General features: G+C 47.4%; 1 protein-coding gene across 9 annotated transcripts in view; it reads right to left on the bottom strand.

Moving 5' to 3' along the window:
• LOC123767550 (sodium voltage-gated channel paralytic) overlaps positions 1 to 20091 on the bottom strand; it is a 328629-nt gene that overhangs the window by 154811 nt on the left and 153727 nt on the right. For all 9 annotated transcript variants that reach the window (XM_069310346.1, XM_069310351.1, XM_069310354.1 and 6 more), the window contains 3 exons: positions 11733 to 11877; positions 9469 to 9642; positions 8988 to 9233 (listed from right to left, as the gene is read on the bottom strand). In XM_069310346.1, coding sequence (XP_069166447.1) covers positions 8988 to 9233; positions 9469 to 9642; positions 11733 to 11877 — 565 coding nt within the window. The remainder of the gene's footprint in view (positions 1 to 8987; positions 9234 to 9468; positions 9643 to 11732; positions 11878 to 20091) is intronic.

Here is a 20091-nt window from a genome sequence, read left to right as displayed (position 1 = left end):
AATGTACTTATTACATTTAGTATTAAAACGTACTGTGTAATCGGAGGATGTGTTGTATGTGATAACCACATGAATAATAACCAGCGCGTGAGGGCCTGTGACCAGTTAGGGACTCTCAACAACCACCTGCAACCCATTAACTGATCAGTAATTGTCCACGTGTGCACAACCACTGCTTATGTTGCAATGGAAAATTGTTGCATTACTTATTTACTTATACAGTTACATTAGAGGTGCTCTAACATATAGTCACATTAGAGGTGCTCTAACATATATAATCCCATTAGAGGTGCTCTAACATATAGTCACATTAGAGGTGCTCTAACATATAGTCACATTAGAGGTGCTCTAACATATAGTCACATTAGAGGTGCTCTAACATATATAATCACATTAGAGGTGCTCTAACATATATAATCACATTAGAGGTGCTGTAACATATAGTCACATTAGAGGTGCTCTAACATATATAATCCCATTAGAGGTGCTCTAACATATATAATCACATTAGAGGTGCTCTAATATATATAATCACATTAGAGGTGCTCTAACATATATAATCACATTAGAGGTGCTCTAACATATAGTCACATTAGAGGTGCTCTAACATATATAATCCCATTAGAGGTGCTCTAACATATATAATCCCATTAGAGGTGCTCTAACATATATAATCCCATTAGAGGTGCTCTAACATATATAATCCCATTAGAGGTGCTCTAACATATATAATCCCATTAGAGGTGCTCTAACATATATAATCCCATTAGAGGTGCTCTAACATATATAATCCCATTAGAGGTGCTCTAACATATATAATCCCATTAGAGGTGCTCTAACATATATAATCACATTAGAGGTGCTCTAATATATATAATCACATTAGAGGTGCTCTAACATATATAATCACATTAGAGGTGCTCTAACATATAGTCCCATTAGAGGTGCTCTAACATATATAATCACATTAGAGGTGCTCTAACATATATAATCACATTAGAGGTGCTCTAACATATATAATCACATTAGAGGTGCTCTAACATATAGTCCCATTAGAGGTGCTCTAACATATATAATCACAATTAGAGGTGCTCTAACATATAGTCCCATTAGAGGTGCTCTAACATATATAATCCCATTAGAGGTGCTCTAACATATATAATCACATTAGATGTGAACTTAACAAAGTCATACTAGAAGTGAAACCATGTGATCCTTCACATGGTTACAATAGAGGTGCACTAAGAAGAGCCCTCACATTAATGTTACACCTAAAAAATACATATTAAAGTATGTACACATTGTACATAAAAATACATATTAATACATATCATTGGAATCAATATTATATATATATATATATATATATATATATATACATATATATATATATATATATATATGTATATATGTATATATATATATATATATATATATATATATATATATATATATATATATATATATATATATATAGGAGGGCTCCTTCCTCCCTACCCCCCTCAAGGCCATGTCTTTGCTTAACCTCTCAAGTCAACTAATTAATGACAATTCCTAATTAGTTTATATTATAAATATGACAAAAAATATTATTGTTACTAACTTTGACATGGAAAAACACGTCAGCTTATGACACATGTTATAATTTTGAATAAAAATTTCGAAATAAAATTGCCTGGTTGTTATTTGACTAATAATAGTCGTATTTAACAAGTGATTTAACATGTCATAGAAAGTCTTACGTTAAATACATTATTCCACAAATTAACTAATAATTCAATTGTTTAATTCTGACATAATGATATTTGTTGTGGTGTAAAAGCCACTGACATAAAGGTTACTATGAGCCATACTACCTACTTGACATTGATCCCTGACTATACTTCTAGGATGTCAGGCAACTATTGCTGTCTATTGACACACTGACACACACATGTTCACTTGCACATTAACTTGTACTCAACTAGGTGAGTACATTGTAACGGATCTGGGACTACGTGTCTTGTTGACTTGGAGGCGTATACCACGTCCTGAGGTCACGTTGTTGGGACAGTGAGCCACCACCACTGACCCCTCCTGACCACCACCACCACCACCACTGACCCCTCCTGACCACCACCACCACCACTACTGACCCCTCCTGACCACCACCACCACCACTGACCCCTCCTGACCACCACCACCACCACTGACCCCTCCTGAACCACCACCACCAAGTTGGGTCACCAGTAAGGGCGTGACCCAACTTGACCTCAGGAGTGTCAGTAAGGCAGGTGACCCAGGAGGCCTGGTCGACGACCGGGCCGCGGGGACGCTAAGCCCCGGAAGCACCTCAAGGTAACCCAACTTGACCTCTGGAGTGCCGGTAAGTAAGTTATTATCAAAAGAAGGCGCCAAACCGGGAAGGCTATGTAGCACCATCAAATGTGCGGGATAATCAGAGGGCGCTAAATATCACCAAGGATGCCAATATGAGAACAGAAACACATAAGGCGAACGATATCAAAAGTATCCAAGTCACCAAGAATACTATCGAGGGACAAGCGACCGAGACGAGGAAGAAGAAGACACAGGAGACATGACAGACCAGGCAGAAAGAAGGGGAACCCCAGACAGAGGACCATGCAGAAGGGGGACCCTTCGGGACTGAACTCAAAGGAACAGAGGAGGGGGTGGTGGGCGTATCAGGGTCTAAGGCCAGGAAACGGTTCTGAGTCTGAGAAAGGTGGGAAGGACGAGGGAGAGGAAGAGCACAACACGCGAGCATAAGAGACGTTAGCATTAGGTGGGAGCCGGCGAACCTGGCGCCTCGCCTCAGGAAAAGATAAACGCTCCAGGCGCTTCAAGTTGAGGACGGCTGCCTCAAGCTTGTAATGTATACACGCGCGGGAGAAGGTAGGATGGGCCTCACCGCAATTAAGGCAGCGAGCCTGGGGAGAGGTGCACTCCGACTTAGTGACCTTCGCCCCCACACAAAGGACAGAGAGAGATAGTTCCAGAGCAGCGGAGGGCACCATGTCCAAACCTCCAGCACTTATTACAGAGCCGAGGAGAAGGAATGTACTCCTGGACAGAGCACCTGGCACCAGCAAGAATGACAGAGGGCGGAAGGGTCCTACCATCAAAGGTAATCTTCCCAACCCGGAGGGGTTGACGGCGACTACCACGAGGGGGACGAGTAAACGTGTCCACCTGGAGGACAGAATGGCCCTGGGCTTCGAGAATATGACGAATATCTTCGTGGCAGTCCTGGAGATTCCGAACACCGGTTGCAACGTGGGGCGGGAGAATAGTGCCAACACTTGCATTCAACTGAGCGTTCTTGGAAACTCGAACAAGGGTCTCGCCAAGGCAGGACAAGGCGGCCAAGCGGGAGGCTGCATCCTGAGAAGGAGCAGCAACGACACGTGTACAGAGACGAGTGAGGTGGAAAGTAACAGAGGCATCTACGGAATCAACAAGATGCCGATGGAGGGAGAAATCGTCAGGAGGTGCAGAATCAAGAGCGAGGAGATCAAAGTATTTGGCCCACGAAACGGGACCAAACAAGGCCTGATACGCATCAGTACAGGAAGGAATCGAGCGAGCGCAGCAGTGATGAGGATGGCGTTGAGAACCCAGAGAGAGAGAGAGAGAGAGAGAGAGAGAGAGAGAGAGAGAGAGAGATAGAGATAGAGATAGAGATAGAGATAGAGATAGAGATAGAGAGAGAGAGAGAGATAGAGATAGAGATAGAGATAGAGATAGAGATAGAGAGAGAGAGAGAGAGAGAGAGAGAGAGAGGGGGGGGGGGGGGTTAAAAGGCGTAGTAGTCACTACTAGAGACTGAGCCGTGCCAGGGGACGAGGTGGTCACCACTGGAGGCTTGGGGTTCGACCCAACCACAGAGGAGGGAGGAGAGAGGCGGGGGCTACAGAGCCCGGTCTTCCAACACGGTCCGACTCGGGGGCTTGGTAGCCCACCCCACGAGCCTGAGAAGGTAAAAGAGGAACAGAATGTGACATAGGTACGAAAAGAAAAACATTCATTCACGAATGTGCCCCCATACCCACCATGGGGCCACAATTAGAGGCAGGACACCCAACAAGAAGCTATCGCCGATCATGTCGGGGCCCCCTAGGGGTGCGTCGTGAGTATACGCCCCACACACGCCACCTTAAGAATTGTCAGTCCGTCGAGATCGGGTTCAGTGACGAAAGAAGGATTGACAATAAAAGGTTCCCCCCTCGCTCTCGACGTCGGGTACTACAGTTCTACGGGTGCAAGAGTAGTCCCCAAGCACCCGGGCGTCAAAATAGAAGAAGTCCAAAAGAAAACCCAAAACAAGCAAAAGGTCGGCAGGAAAGGACAAGCAGATAGGAGAGGAGGGGGAGAAAAATGAAACATAAGGAAAAGGAAAAGGTGCCCAGCAGAATTAGAGAGGACAGCAGCAGGAGCACAAGGCCACAAAAGGACAGAGGACTGTCCTAAGGAGCATCACACTCCGGCAGCTGCCCACCAAGACTCTCCACGGCAACAACGAGCTGGACAGGGAGGGAGTGCCGGTAAGACAGGTGACCCAACTTGACCTCTGGAGTGCCGGTAAGACAGGTGACCCAACATGACCTCTGGGGTGCCGGTAAGACAGGTGACCCAACATGACCTCTGGGGTGCCGGTAACACAGGTGACCCAACTTGACCTCTGGGGTGCCGGTAAGACAGGTGACCCAACTTGACCTCTGGGGTGCCGGTAAGACAGGTGACCCAACTTGACCTCTGGGGTGCCGGTAAGACAGGTGACCCAACTTGACCTCTGGAGTGCCAGTAAGGTAGGTGACCACACATGACCTCAGGAGAGCCAGTAACGGGGGGTGACCACACATGACCTCAGGAGAGCCAGTAACGGGGGGTGACCACACATGACCTCAGGAGAGCCAGTAAGGTAGGTGACCACACATGACCTCAGGAGAGCCAGTAAGGTAGGTGACCACACATGACCTCAGGAGAGCCAGTAAGGACGGTGACGTACCACACATGACCTCAGGAGAGCCAGTAAGGTAGGTGACCACACATGACCTCAGGAGAGCCAGTAAGGTAGGTGACCACACATGACCTCAGGAGAGCCAGTAAGGTAGGTGACCACACATGACCTCAGGAGAGCCAGTAAGGACGGTGACCACACATGACCTCAGGAGAGCCAGTAAGGTAGGTGACCACACATGACCTCAGGAGAGCCAGTAAGGTAGGTGACCACACATGACCTCAGGAGAGCCAGTAAGGTAGGTGACCACACATGACCTCAGGAGAGCCAGTAAGGTAGGTGACCACACATGACCTCAGGAGAGCCAGTAAGGTAGGTGACCACACATGACCTCAGGAGAGCCAGTAAGGTAGGTGACCACACATGACCTCAGGAGAGCCAGTAAGGTAGGTGACCACACATGACCTCAGGAGAGCCAGTAAGGTAGGTGACCACACATGACCTCAGGAGTGCCAGTAAGGTAGGTAACCACACATGACCTCAGGAGAGCCAGTAAGGTAGGTGACCACACATGACCTCAGGAGAGCCAGTAAGGTAGGTGACCACACATGACCTCAGGAGAGCCAGTAAGGTAGGTGACCACACATGACCTCAGGAGAGCCAGTAAGGTAGGTGACCACACATGACCTCAGGAGTGCCAGTAAGGTAGGTGACCACACATGACCTCAGGAGAGCCAGTAAGGTAGGTGACCACACATGACCTCAGGAGTGCCAGTAAGGTAGGTGACCACACATGACCTCAGGAGAGCCAGTAAGGTAGGTGACCACACATGACCTCAGGAGAGCCAGTAAGGACGGTGACCACACATGACCTCAGGAGAGCCAGTAAGGTAGGTGACCACACATGACCTCAGGAGAGCCAGTAACGGGGGGTACATGAGGCTCCAGTACTTCACACTACGTAACACATCACTCAGACACGTCGCTGCATGCTCACCTCTATCCCAGTAACAACTAATATTTCACGTTAAAATACATTAGAAGCTATGGCTCGTGATCCATGCAACTATTCCTATACGTATATAATATCTATAAAGTACTTGGTTGCTTCTATATCTCCTATAACATGGTCTAACATTGGACTAGATTTCTTGTTCTTAAACGTGGTTTCAAACTGATAGATCAGACGTCTGCTTCATGCTACATTGTATTTGAGTTTCTAGAGAGACGTCCATCTAAATACTATAATGGAGTGGGTGACTAGAGCACTAGAGTGGACGACTAGAGCGCTAGAGTGGAGGACTAGAGCGCTAGAGTGGGCGACTACGGCAAGAGGACAGAGGTATTGTGCAGGGTGTGTGCCGGGCCCTGTTCCCTGGGCCCTGGTGCCTGCTAGTGCCCTTGGAGGTCCAGCAGCCAGCTTCTTGGAGCTTAGCGCCAGCTAGTACACCTGGAGGACTAGCTTCCTCGGGCCTAGAGCCAGCTAGTACACCTGGAGGACCAGCTTCCTCGGGCCTAGAGCCAGCTAGTACACCTGGAGGACCAGCTTCCTCGGGCCTAGAGCCAGCTAGTACACCTGGAGGACCAGCTTCCTCGGGCCTAGAGCCAGCTAGTACACCTGGAGGACCAGCTTCCTCGGGCCTAGAGCCAGCTAGTACACCTGGAGGACCAGCTTCCTCGGACCTAGAGCCAGCTAGTACACCTGGAGGACCAGCTTCCTCGGGCCTAGAGCCAGCTAGTACACCTGGAGGACCAGCTTCCTCGGACCTAGAGCCAGCTAGTACACCTGGAGGACCAGACTGACGGACCCGCGGAAGGAGGAACCAGGCGCTATGATCACCAGGCTACAGTACCCGCACACATCCCTCACGAAAACATCAGCATCGCAGTATCCGGAAACATGTCAGTAGATGCACGAAACCTTATGAGAAGTAGGGCAGGAGCTGGCACTAATTAGCGAGAGCAATGTTTGGTACAGGCAAGAGTGAGGTGCCTGCTCCTCAATTTATTATTATTATTATTATATATGACTATTGATCCTATTACAGACGGAATGGATTTCTATTAGTTATATTTTATTATCAAAGCTCAATGGATCAAATGGAGTCTGCTTCCACATAGATATAATGGCGGCCCAAAAGCCACTGTATCGTAATTTTTTTCATCTACAGCATCATCCTATATAAACATTTAAATTAAAAATATAATAACTAAAGTAATAGAAATATATAAATTTAACAAAATTAAAAGGTATCTTATATTTTTTTATTTTACATATTAAATAGTATTACGGTAGAGTATTAACTTTTGGGCCACCATGAATATATATATATATATATATATATATATATATATATATATATATATATATATATATATATATATATATATATATATATATATATATATATATATATATATATATATAATAGAAATTTCCTTCGGGAATCTTAATTTCAAAATTAATAGGAAAACCATTGATATAACAAACATCTTGTTAAAATTCTTATTTACTTTTACGTAAAATCCATGACGTTTCGACTATTTCTCGTATTCATCATCAGATCTAAAAAAAAATACAGAAGTCAACAAAAATAAGCAGGCAACCAAGAAGTGATACCGAGCAAGAACTACCTATCAGAAGACTTAAGAGATATCAAACAACACAAGTTACAGAACAGTTACAGTTACAGAACAGTTACAGTTACAGAACAGTTACAGTTACAGAACAGTTACAGTTACAGAACAGTTACAGTTACAGAACAGTTACAGTTACAGAACAGTTACAGTTACAGAACAGTTACAGTTACAGAACAGTTACAGTTACAGAACAGTTACAGTTACAGAACAGTTACAGTTACAGAACAGTTACAGTTACAGAACAAAATACACCGTTAAACTTGCGTGTGGTGATTCAACATATAACAATGATTTCTAATCTCCGGGAATGATCACTGGAATTTATATCCAGTAATATATTATTTCCAAATTTGCCGAGAATTTAGGACTGGATTACTATTATCCAAACCATCATTCTCGGAGATTACAAATCATTGTTGTCAGTTGAATCATTCTCTACTGGAATCCGATTTTAAAATTTAAGACACCTGTATGAATGGCCAATCGGATTTGATAATAATAGAATCCTTATATATCAGGGAGCTGCGGCCTCTGCTTAATAACAACGTTTCAGCTGTTCAATTGTACACTGTATAATACACTGACGACCTTGTATTTGATTTATAGCCTCATGCTGACGTATTTATTTTTTGCTTTTGTCTTCCCTGAATTGTATTTTTTTTTTTACTCATTTCAAGTGTTGATATTTTTATTGTTGTATTTATTTAATTAAGACATAAAATACAATTTTTGGTGTTTAGTCTTGTGTGATATTTAGGTTTCTGGCAATGTTTCAATTAGTATTTCATGACTGTTTTAAATTTGTTTGTGTTTTATATAAATATTCTGTAAGCGTGTAGTTATTATTGTAATCTTTTAATTAGCTTTGAGTATCCATGTGATAATTATCAAGTTTCCCTTTGTTTGATCACGCAAGTTTAACTGTTTTTTGTTATGTAATTATTGCTGTTTAATATCTTTTGTCTTCTGATAGGTTTATTTTACTCACTATGAGTATTTTGTTGGCCGCTTATTTATGAGTGTTTTGTTAGATCTGATGATGAATACGAGAAGTTATCGAATCGTCATGGATTTTACGTCAAGTAAAGAATTTTTACAAGATGTTATATCAATGGGTATCCTATTCATTTTGAAACATATATATATATATATATACATACATATATATATATATATATATATATATATATATATATATATATATATATATAATTACACATAATATTTTCTAATTGACTTTTTTTTGTCTAGGGGTTGATGTTATGAATCCGCAATGAGAGTTACACCTAATGCAAGTGAAAGCTTGAATGGAAGCTGGGACACTTTGATCTGTGAAGCAGCAGAGCGCGAGGAAGAAAGCTGAAGGAAGAGGGGCGGCCCCACTGACCTTCCTGGTGGACGCCAGCTTGCCGTTGGGTCGCGCCTTGATGTCGTGGATGGACTCGCCGCCATCACTCTTGATGGACATCTTCTCCTTGTTGTTGTCGTCGTTGACCTTGTCCTGGTCGACGAAGAGCTCGTAGGACTGGTAGGAGGTGTCCGAGGGCGACTTGCCCATCGACCCCACGTCGATCTCCCCCCTGGCCATGGCCAGCGCCTGGTTGGTGGCTTCCTGCGCCGCCACCTCTTGCTCCTGGTGGGGTACAACGCATTCCATCACATCACTCTCACATCCCACTCACATCACTCTCACATCCCACTCACATCAGCAGCACATAATAAAGAAACCTTCTTGCCTCTAACCATTTAGAGTTTCATAAATATATAATATACATTTCCTTACGAAGTTTTGGTGTACAAAATATGGGTGGGTGTCCACAGAACACATGTGCATGTGTGGTACTTAAGATACAGCAAAGAACACTCACCCTGAGTGCTTCTTCTTCAGCTAAGGCCGCTTCCTCCTCCTCCTCCGCCTTCTTCTGCAGCTGGTCGTAAGACATGGCCACGATGGCCAGGATGAGGTTCACCAGGTAGTACGACCCCAGGAAGATGATCACCACGAAGAATATGATGTGCCAAGGGCCGGCCGAACGTAGCACCTGTGTGTGTGTGCAGCACTCAGGTTAGGTGCGGTGAAGTGTGGTATGGTGTGTAGTGGTGAAGTGTGCTTAAGTATGGTGTGGTGTGGTTAAGTATGGTGTGGTGTGGTTAAGTATGGTGTGGTTAAGTATGGTGTGGTGTGGTTAAATGTGGTGTGGTTAAGTATGGTGTGGTGAAGTATGGTGAAGTGTTGTTAAATATGGTGTAGTGAGGTGTAGTTAAGTATGGTGAGGTGTGGTTAAATATGGTGTAGTGAGGTGTGGTGTGGTTAAGTATGGTGTAATGTGGTGAAGTGAGGTGAGGTGTGGATAAGTATGGCGTTGTGTGGTGTGGCAAGATGAGCTTAAAAGCTAGCTATCCTCAAGTTATTAGTTATATAGAGCTATACCTAGCTCTACTTCAAGCTATACAGCTAGCTATACACCAAACTCTACACCTAGCTCTACACCTAGCTATACACCAAACTCTACACCTAGCTATACACCAAGCTCTACACCAAACTCTACACCTAGCTATACACCAAGCTCTACACCAAGCTCTACACCTAGCTATACACCAAACTCTACATCTAGCTCTACACCTAGCTATACACCAAACTCTACACCTAGCTATACACCAAGCTCTACACCAAACTCTAGGCCTAGCTATACACCAAGCTCTACACCTAGCTATACACCAAACTCTACACCTAGCTCTACACCTAGCTATACACCAAACTCTACACCTAGCTATACACCAAGCTCTATACCAAACTCTACACCTAGCTATACACCAAGCTTTACACCAAGCTCTACACCTAGCTATACACCAAACTCTACAACTAGCTATACGCCAAACTCTACACCTAGCTATACACCAAGCTCTACACCAAACTCTACACCTAGCTCTACACCAAGCTCTACACCAAGCTCTACACCAAGCTCTACACCAAGCTCTACACCTAGCTATACACCAAGCTCTACACCTAGCTATACACCAAGCTCTACACCTAGCTATACACCAAGCTCTACACCAAGCTCTACACCTAGCTATACACCAAGCTCTACACCTAGCTATACACCAAGCTCTACACCTAGCTATACACCAAGCTCTACACCTAGCTATACACCAAGCTCTACACCTAGCTATACACCAAGCTCTACACCTAGCTATACACCAAGCTCTACACCTAGCTATTCACCAAGCTCTACACCTAGCTATACACCAAGCTCTACACCTAGCTATACACCAAGCTCTACACCTAGCTATACACCAAGCTCTACACCTTAGCTCTACACCAAGCTCTACACCTAGCTATACACCAAGCTCTACACCTAGCTATACACCAAGCTCTACACCTAGCTATACACCAAGCTCTACACCTAGCTATACACCAAGCTCTACACCTAGCTATACACCAAGCTCTACACCTAGCTCTACACTTAGCTATACACCAAGCTCTACACCTAGCTATACACAAAGCTCTACACCTAGCTATACACCAAGCTCTACACCTAGCTATACACCAAGCTCTACACCTAGCTATACACCTAGCTCTACACTTAGCTATACACCAAGCTCTACACCTAGCTATACACCAAGCTCTACACCTAGCTATACACCAAGCTCTACACCAAGCTATACACCTAGCTCTACACCAAGCTATACACCTAGCTCTACACCAAGCTCTACACATAGCTATACACCAAGCTCTACACCTAGCTATACACCAAGCTCAACACCTAGCTATACACCAAGCTCTACACCTAGCTATACAACAAGCTCTACACCTAGCTATACACCAAGCTCTACACCTAGCTATACAACAAGCTCTACACCTAGCTATACACCAAGCTCTACACCTAGCTATACAACAAGCTCTACACCTAGCTATACACCAAGCTCTACACCTAGCTATACACCAAGCTCTACACCTAGCTATACACCAAGCTCTACACCAAGCTATACACCTAGCTCTACACCAAGCTCTACACCAAGCTATACACCTAGCTCTACACCAAGCTCTACACCTAGCTCTACAACAAACTCTACAGATAACCACATAAACAGTCACCTGACTTAGGTTAGGCGCACAATAACCTCCACTCACCAGTTGATATAAGTTCTCCCAGAAGTCTTGTGTCATGAGCCTGAAGGCTGACAGGAAGGCCCACCCGAAGCTGTCGAAGTTGGTGTAGCCATAGTTGGGGTTGGGGCCGAACCCTTGCTGACAGATGTATCCCGCCGGACATGGCCTGTGGGCGAGACGCCAGGGATAGTTCTAGCAGCTATAGGGCCAGCATGGGGCACAGGAAGCAGGGATAGTTCTAGCAACTATAGGGCCAGCATGGGGCACAGGAAGCACGGATAGTTCTAGCAGCTATAGGGCCGGCATGGGGCACAGGAAGCATAGTTCTAGCAACTATAGGGCCAGCATGGGGCACAGGAAGCAGGGATTGTTCTAGCAACTATAGGGCCAGCATGGGGCACAGGAAGCAGGGATAGTTCTAGCAGCTATAGGGCCAGCATGGGGCACAGGAAGCACGGATAGTTCTAGCAACTATAGGGCCAGCATGGGGCACAGGAAGCACGGATAGTTCTAGCAACTATAGGGCCAGCATGGGGCACAGGAAGCAGGGATAGTTCTAGCAGCTATAGGGCCAGCATGGGGCACAGGAAGCAGGGATAGTTCTAGCAACTATAGGGCCAGCATGGGGCACAGGAAGCAGGGATAGTTCTAGCAGCTATAGGGCCAGCATGGGGCACAGGAAGCAGGGATAGTTCTAGCAGCTATAGGGCCAGCATGGGGCACAGAAAGCAGGGATAGTTCTGGCAACTATAAGGCCGGCATGGGGCACAGGAAGCATAGTTCTAGCAGCTATAGGGCCAGCATGGGGCACAGGAAGCATAGTTCTAGCAGCTATAGGGCCAGCATGGGGCACAGGAAGCAGGGATAGTTCTAGCAACTATAGGGCCAGCATGGGGCACATGTAGCAGGGATAGTTCTAGCAGCTATAGGGCCAGCATGGGGCACAGGAAGCAGGGATAGTTCTAGCAGCTATAGGGCCAGCATGGGGCACAGGAAGCAGGGATAGTTCTAGCAGCTATAGGGCCAGCATGGGGCACAGGAAGCAGGGATAGTTCTAGCAGCTATAGGGCCAGCATGGGGCACAGGAAGCAGGGATAGTTCTGGCAACTATAGGGCCGGCATGGGGCACAGGAAGCAGGGATAGTTCTGGCAACTATAGGGCCAGCATGGGGCACAGGAAGCAGGGATAGTTCTAGTATCAGAGGGGCTGGGACTGGTGGGACAGTATCAGGGGGGCTGGGACTGGTGGGACAGTATCAGGGGGGAAGCTGGGACTGGTGGGACAGTATCAGGGGGGCTGGGACTGGTGGGACAGTATCAGGGGGGCTGGGACTGGTGGGACAGTATCAGGGGGGAAGCTGGGACTGGTGGGACAGTATCAGGGGGGCTGGGACTGGTGGGACAGTATCAGGGGGGCTGGGACTGGTGGGACAGTATCAGGGGGCTGGGACTGGTGGGACAGTATCAGGGGGCTGGGACTGGTGGGACAGTATCAGGAGGCTGGGACTGGTGGGACAGTATCAGGGTGGCTGGGACTGGTGGGACAGTATCAGGGGGGCTGGGACTGGTGGGACAGTATCAGGGGGGAAGCTGGGACTGGTGGGACAGTATCAGGGGGGAAGCTGGGAATGGTGGGACAGTATCAGGGGGCTGGGACTGGTGGGACAGTATCAGGGGGGCTGGGACTGGTGGGACAGTATCAGGGGGGCTGGGACTGGTGGGACAGTATCAGGGGGGCTGGGACTGGTGGGACAGTATCAGGGGGCTGGGACTGGTGGGACAGTATCAGGGGGGCTGGGACTGGTGGGACAGTATCAGGGGGGCTGGGACTGGTGGGACAGTATCAGGGGGGCTGGGACTGGTGGGACAGTATCAGGGGGGCTGGGACTGGTGGGACAGTATCAGGAGGCTGGGACTGGTGGGACAGTATCAGGGTGGCTGGGATTGGTGGGACAGTATCAGGGGGCTGGGACTGGTGGGACAGTATCAGGAGGCTGGGACTGGTGGGACAGTATCAGGGTGGCTGGGACTGGTGGGACAGTATCAGGGGACTGGGACTGGTGGAACAATATCAGGGGGCTGGGACTGGTGGGACAGTATCAGGGGGCTGGGACTGGTGGGACAGTATCAGGGGGCTGGGACTGGTGGGACAGTATCAGGGGGGCTGGGACTGGTGGGACAGTATCAGGGGGGCTGGGACTGGTGGGGACAGTATCAGGGGGGCTGGGACTGGTGGGACAGTATCAGGGGGCTGGGACTGGTAGGACAGTATCAGGGGGGCTGGGACTGGTGGGACAGTATCAGGGGGGCTGGGACTGGTGGGACAGTATCAGGGGGCTGGGACTGGTGGGACAGTATCAGGGGGCTGGGACTGGTGGGACAGTATCAGGGGGCTGGGACTGGTGGGACAGTATCAGGGGGCTGGGACTGGTGGGACAGTATCAGGGGGGCTGGGACTGGTGGGACAGTATCAGGGGGGCTGGGACTGGTGGGACAGTATCAGGGGGCTGGGACTGGTGGGACAGTATCAGGGGGCTGGGACTGGTGGGACAGTATCAGGGGGCTGGGACTGGTGGGACAGTATCAGGGGGCTGGGACTGGTGGGACAGTATCAGGGGGGCTGGGACTGGTGGGACAGTATCAGGGAGGCTGGGACTGGTGGGACAGTATCAGGGGGCTGGGACTGGTGGGACAGTATCAGGGGGGCTGGGACTGGTGGGACAGTATCAGGGGGGCTGGGACTGGTGGGACAGTATCAGGGGGCTGGGACTGGTGGGACAGTATCAGGGGGCTGGGACTGGTGGGACAGTATCAGGGGGCTGGGACTGGTGGGACAGTATCAGGGGGCTGGGACTGGTGGGACAGTATCAGGGGGGCTGGGACTGGTGAGACAGTATCAGGGGGCTGGGACTGGTGGGACAGTATCAGGGGGCTGGGACTGGTGGGACAGTATCAGGGGGGCTGGGACTGGTGGGACAGTATCAGGGGGGCTGGGACTGGTGGGACAGTATCAGGGGGCTGGGACTGGTGGGACAGTATCAGGAGGCTGGGACTGGTGGGACAGTATCAGGGGGCTGGGACTGGTGGGACAGTATCAGGGGGGCTGGGACTGGTGGGACAGTATCAGGGGGGCTGGGACTGGTGGGACAGTATCAGGGGGGCTGGGACTGGTGGGACAGTATCAGGGGGCTGGGACTGGTGGGACAGTATCAGGAGGCTGGGACTGGTGGGACAGTATCAGGGGGCTGGGACTGGTGGGACAGTATCAGGGGGGCTGGGACTGGTGGGACAGTATCAGGGGGCTGGGACTGGTGGGACAGTATCAGGGGGGCTGGGACTGGTGGGACAGTATCAGGGGGCTGGGACTGGTGGGACAGTATCAGGGGGCTGGGACTGGTGGGACAGTATCAGGGGGCTGGGACTGGTGGGACAGTATCAGGGGGCTGGGACTGGTGGGACAGTATCAGGGGGGCTGGGACTGGTGGGACAGTATCAGGGGGCTGGGACTGGTGGGACAGTATCAGGGGGCTGGGACTGGTGGGACAGTATCAGGGGGCTGGGACTGGTGGGACAGTATCAGGGGGCTGGGACTGGTGGGACAGTATCAGGGGGGCTGGGACTGGTGGGACAGTATCAGGGGGCTGGGACTGGTGGGACAGTATCAGGGGGGCTGGGACTGGTGGGACAGTATCAGGGGGCTGGGACTGGTGGGACAGTATCAGGGGGCTGGGACTGGTGGGACAGTATCAGGGGGCTGGGACTGGTTGAAAGAAGCAGCAGAAAAAGGACAAACAGAGATGGATGATTGTGGATGCAGGTAGGAGACTGATTACTGGGAGATAACACAGTACTGGGAGATAACTCAGACTGGAGGATAACACAGTACTTGAGGATAACATCACTGGAGGATAGCAGAACTGGAGAATAACAGTCCTGGAGGATAACAGTACTAGAGGATAACAGAACTGGAGGATAACAGTCCTGGAGGATAACAGAACTGGAGGATAACATAGTCCTGGAGGATAACAGAACTGGAGGATAACAGAACTGGAGGATAACAGAACTGGAGGATAACAGTCCTGGAGGATAACACAGTACTGAAAGTACTGGAGGATAACACAGTACTGAAAGTACTGGGAGGATAACAGTCCTGGAGGATAACAGTCCTAGAGAATAACAGTACTGGAGGATAACAGAACTGGAGGATAACAGTCCTGGAGGATAACAGTCCTGGAGGATAACAGTCCTGGAGGATAACACAGTACTGAAAGTACTGGAGGATAACACAGTACTGAAAGTACTGGAGGATAACACAGTACTGAAAGTACTGGGAGGATAACACAGTCCTGGAGGATAACAGTCCTAGAGAATAACAGTACTGGAGGATAACAGAACTGGAGGATAACAGACCTGGAGGATAACAGTCCTGGAGGATAACACAGTACTGAAAGTACTGGAGGATAACACAGTACTGAAAGTACTGGGAGGATAACACAGTCCTGGAGGATAACAGTCCTAGAGAATAACAGTACTGGAGGATAACAGAACTGGAGGATAACAGTACTGGAGGATAACAGTCCTGGAGGATAACAGTCCTGGAGGATAACAGTACTGGAGGATAACAGTCCTGGATGATAACAGTCCTGGAGGATAACAGTACTGGAGGATAACAGTCCTGGAGGATAACAGTACTGGAGGATAACAGAACTGGAGGATATCAGTCCTGGAGGATAACAGACCAGGAGGATAACAGTCCTGGATGATAACAGTCCTGGAGGATAACAGTACTGGAGGATAACAGTACTGGAGGATAACAGTCCTGGAGGATAACAGTACTGGAGGATAACAGAACTGGAGGATATCAGTCCTGGAGGATAACAGACCAGGAGGATAACAGTACTGGAGGATAACAGTACTGGAGGATAACAGACCAGGAGGATAACAGTACTGGAGGATAACAGACCAGGAGGATAACAGTACTGGAGGATAACAGTCCATCCTCCTGTTTAGTCAGCACTTAGAGTAACAATCAGGACCATACCTTGAGGTTACCTTGAGGTGCTTCCGGGGCCTAGCGTCCCCGCGGCCCGGTCGTCGACCAGGCCTCCTGGTAGCCGGACTGATCAACCAGGCTGTTGGACGCGGCTGCTCGCAGCCTGACGTACGAGTCACAGCCTGGTTGATCAGGTATCCCTTGGAGGTGCTTATCCAGTTCTCTCTTGAACACTGTGAGGGGTCGGCCAGTTATGCCCCTTATGCACTTAGTACCATAGTACATATAATGACGTACTTGACAATTAGACAGTAGAAATCGTCACTATTGGATGTGGACACACCCGGAAAGGTCTTGTATTTATGTTACACAGACAACCTTAACTAACCTAACCTTGCTAGGCCTAATACAGGCTATCTGGGACACAATATAGTACACATATGTACTATAACTAGGCCTAGGAATATTTAAGTTAGTTTTCTAGCGTTTAAATTTCTTCGAACTGTTTTAAAGTGAATTGTACCGAATTCTTCAATGGAATTACTTAGTACGTCAATGTTTGCACGATGGTGCACATAGTACCAAAAAGTACTGTCTAAACAGGAGGATGGTGGAGGATAACAGTACTGGGGATAACACAGTACTGAGGATAACACAGTACTGAGGATAACACAGTACTGGGGATAACACAGTACTGGGGATAACACAGTACTGGGGATAACACAGTACTGGGGATAACACAGTACTGGGGATAACACAGTACTGAGGATAACACAGTACTGAGGATAACACAGTACTGAGGATAACACAGTACTGGGGATCACAGTACTGGGGATAACACAGTACTGGGGATAACACAGTACTGGGGATAACACAGTACTGAGGATAACACAGTACTGAGGATAACACAGTACTGAGGATAACACAGTACTGGGGATCACAGTACTGGGGATAACACAGTACTGGGGATAACACAGTACTTGGGATAACACAGTACTGGGGATAACACAGTACTGAGGATAACACAGTACTGGGGATAACACAGTACTGGGGATAACACAGTACTGAGGATAACACAGTACTGAGGATAACACAGTACTGGGGATAACACAGTACTGGGGATAACACAGTACTGGGGATAACACAGTACTGAGGATAACACAGTACTGGGGATAACACAGTACTGAGGATAACACAGTACTGAGGATAACACAGTACTGGGGATAACACAGTACTGGGGATAACACAGTACTGGGGATAACAAGGTAGTAATGGAGGATAGTAGAAGTACTGTTAAAGATTACTAAGGCAGAACTGAGCCTAGAAGATAGTACTGAAGTACAGGAGGGTGAGTCTAGGCGGTAGAAAACTAGTACTACTAGCAGAGAGTAAGACAGTATTGGTGCCTGGTCGGTGGTTCCTGAGGATAGTAAGAGGCTAGCAGGGTAGTACTGGAGGCTAGCAGGGTAGTACTGGAGGCTAGCAGGGTAGTACTGGAGGCTAGCAGGGTAGTACTGGAGGCTAGCAGGGTAGTACTGGAGGCTAGCAGGGTAGTACTGGAGGCTAGCAGGGTAGTACTGGAGGCTAGCAGGGTAGTACTGGAGGCTAGCAGGGTAGTACTGGAGGCTAGCAGGGTAGTACTGGAGGCTAGCAGGGTAGTACTGGAGGCTAGCAGGGTAGTACTGGAGGCTAGCAGGGTAGTACTGGAGGCTAGCAGGGTAGTACTGGAGGCTAGCAGGGTAGTACTGGAGGCTAGCAGGGTAGTACTGGAGGCTAGCAGGGTAGTACTGGAGGCTAGCAGGGTAGTACTGGAGGCTAGCAGGGTAGTACTGGAGGCTAGCAGGGTAGTACTGGAGGCTTGTAAGAGTGTATTTGAGAGAGAGAGAGAGAGAGAGAGAGAGAGAGAGAGAGAGAGAGAGAGAGAGAGAGAGAGAGAGAGAGAGAGAACTTCTATCACTAGTAGAGAGGATTCCACTGGAGGGTATAGAGGGTATGGGAGAGGTCAGGGGAGAAGGGAGGTGTGTGGTTAGCGTCCAGGTGTACACACATCACCTCTCAACACACATGCACACCCATGCTACCTTAACTCTTGTACTAACACTACCAATTAATACCCTCTCTTTTATTATTAATATATATATATATATATATATATATATATATATATATATATATATATATATATATATATATATATATATATGTATGTCGTACCTAGTAGTCAGAACGCACTTCTCAGCCTACTATGCAAGGCACGATTTGCCTAATAAGCCAAGTTTTCCTGAATTAATATATTTTCTCTAATTTTTTTCTTATGAAATGATAAAGCTATCCATTTCATTATGTATGAGTTCAATTTTTTTTAATTGGAGTTAAAATTAACGTAGATATATGACCGAACCTAACCAACCCTACCTAACCTAACCTAACCTAACCTATCTTTATAGGTTAGGTTAGGTAGTCGAAAAAACATTAATTCATGAAAACTTGGCTTATTAGGCAAATCGGGCCTTGCATAGTAGGCTGAGAAGTGCGTTCTGGCTACTAGGTACATATATATATATATATATATATATATATATATATATATATATATATATATATATATATATATATATATATATACATACACATTATAAAAGGACAGTATAGGACGTTATGCAACAATAGATGTCCGGAATATAATAAAGAAGGGATCATGATGGGTCTTCAATAAATGAGCATCACAGTATTATATAATGATACTATTTACATATCAGGTAATCGCTAACTCAATACATATAATTTACATGTTGCATTTTTCAATACATAAGAAACATTACTGAATTGACTAGTGTTTATTTAATGCATCTCCCGCCTGCTGTCTTCAGAGGTGCCAACATGCACTGAACGACACATTTATTATGGATATATATAGTAAAATAATATAGACAGCCTTAAGAAATAATAATCAAGAAATGATGGGGAGAGAACAGTCTCCCTGCTCATGCTTCACGTAACATCAAGCTGTGATGGGAGCGGTACACGGCTGCTAGACAACATCAAGCTGTGTTGGGAGCGGTACACGGCTGCTAGACAACATCAAGCTGTGATGGGAGCGGTACACGGCTGCTAGACAACATCAAGCTGTGATGGGAGCGGTACACGGCTGCTAGGCAACATCAAGCTGTGATGGGAGCGGTACACGGCTGCTAGACAACATCAAGCTGTGATGGGAGCGGTACACGGCTGCTAGACAACATCAAGCTGTGATGGGAGCGGTACACGGCTGCTAGACAACATCAAGCTGTGATGGGAGCGGTACACGGCTGCTAGACAACATCAAGCTGTGTTGGGAGCGGTACACGGCTGCTAGACAACATCAAGCTGTGATGGGAGCGGTACACG

Source organism: Procambarus clarkii, chromosome 67 (assembly GCF_040958095.1).
Source record: "Procambarus clarkii isolate CNS0578487 chromosome 67, FALCON_Pclarkii_2.0, whole genome shotgun sequence".
In the NCBI taxonomy this organism is placed as follows: domain Eukaryota; kingdom Metazoa; phylum Arthropoda; class Malacostraca; order Decapoda; family Cambaridae; genus Procambarus; species Procambarus clarkii.
This window is presented reverse-complemented; position numbering and strand designations above follow the sequence as displayed.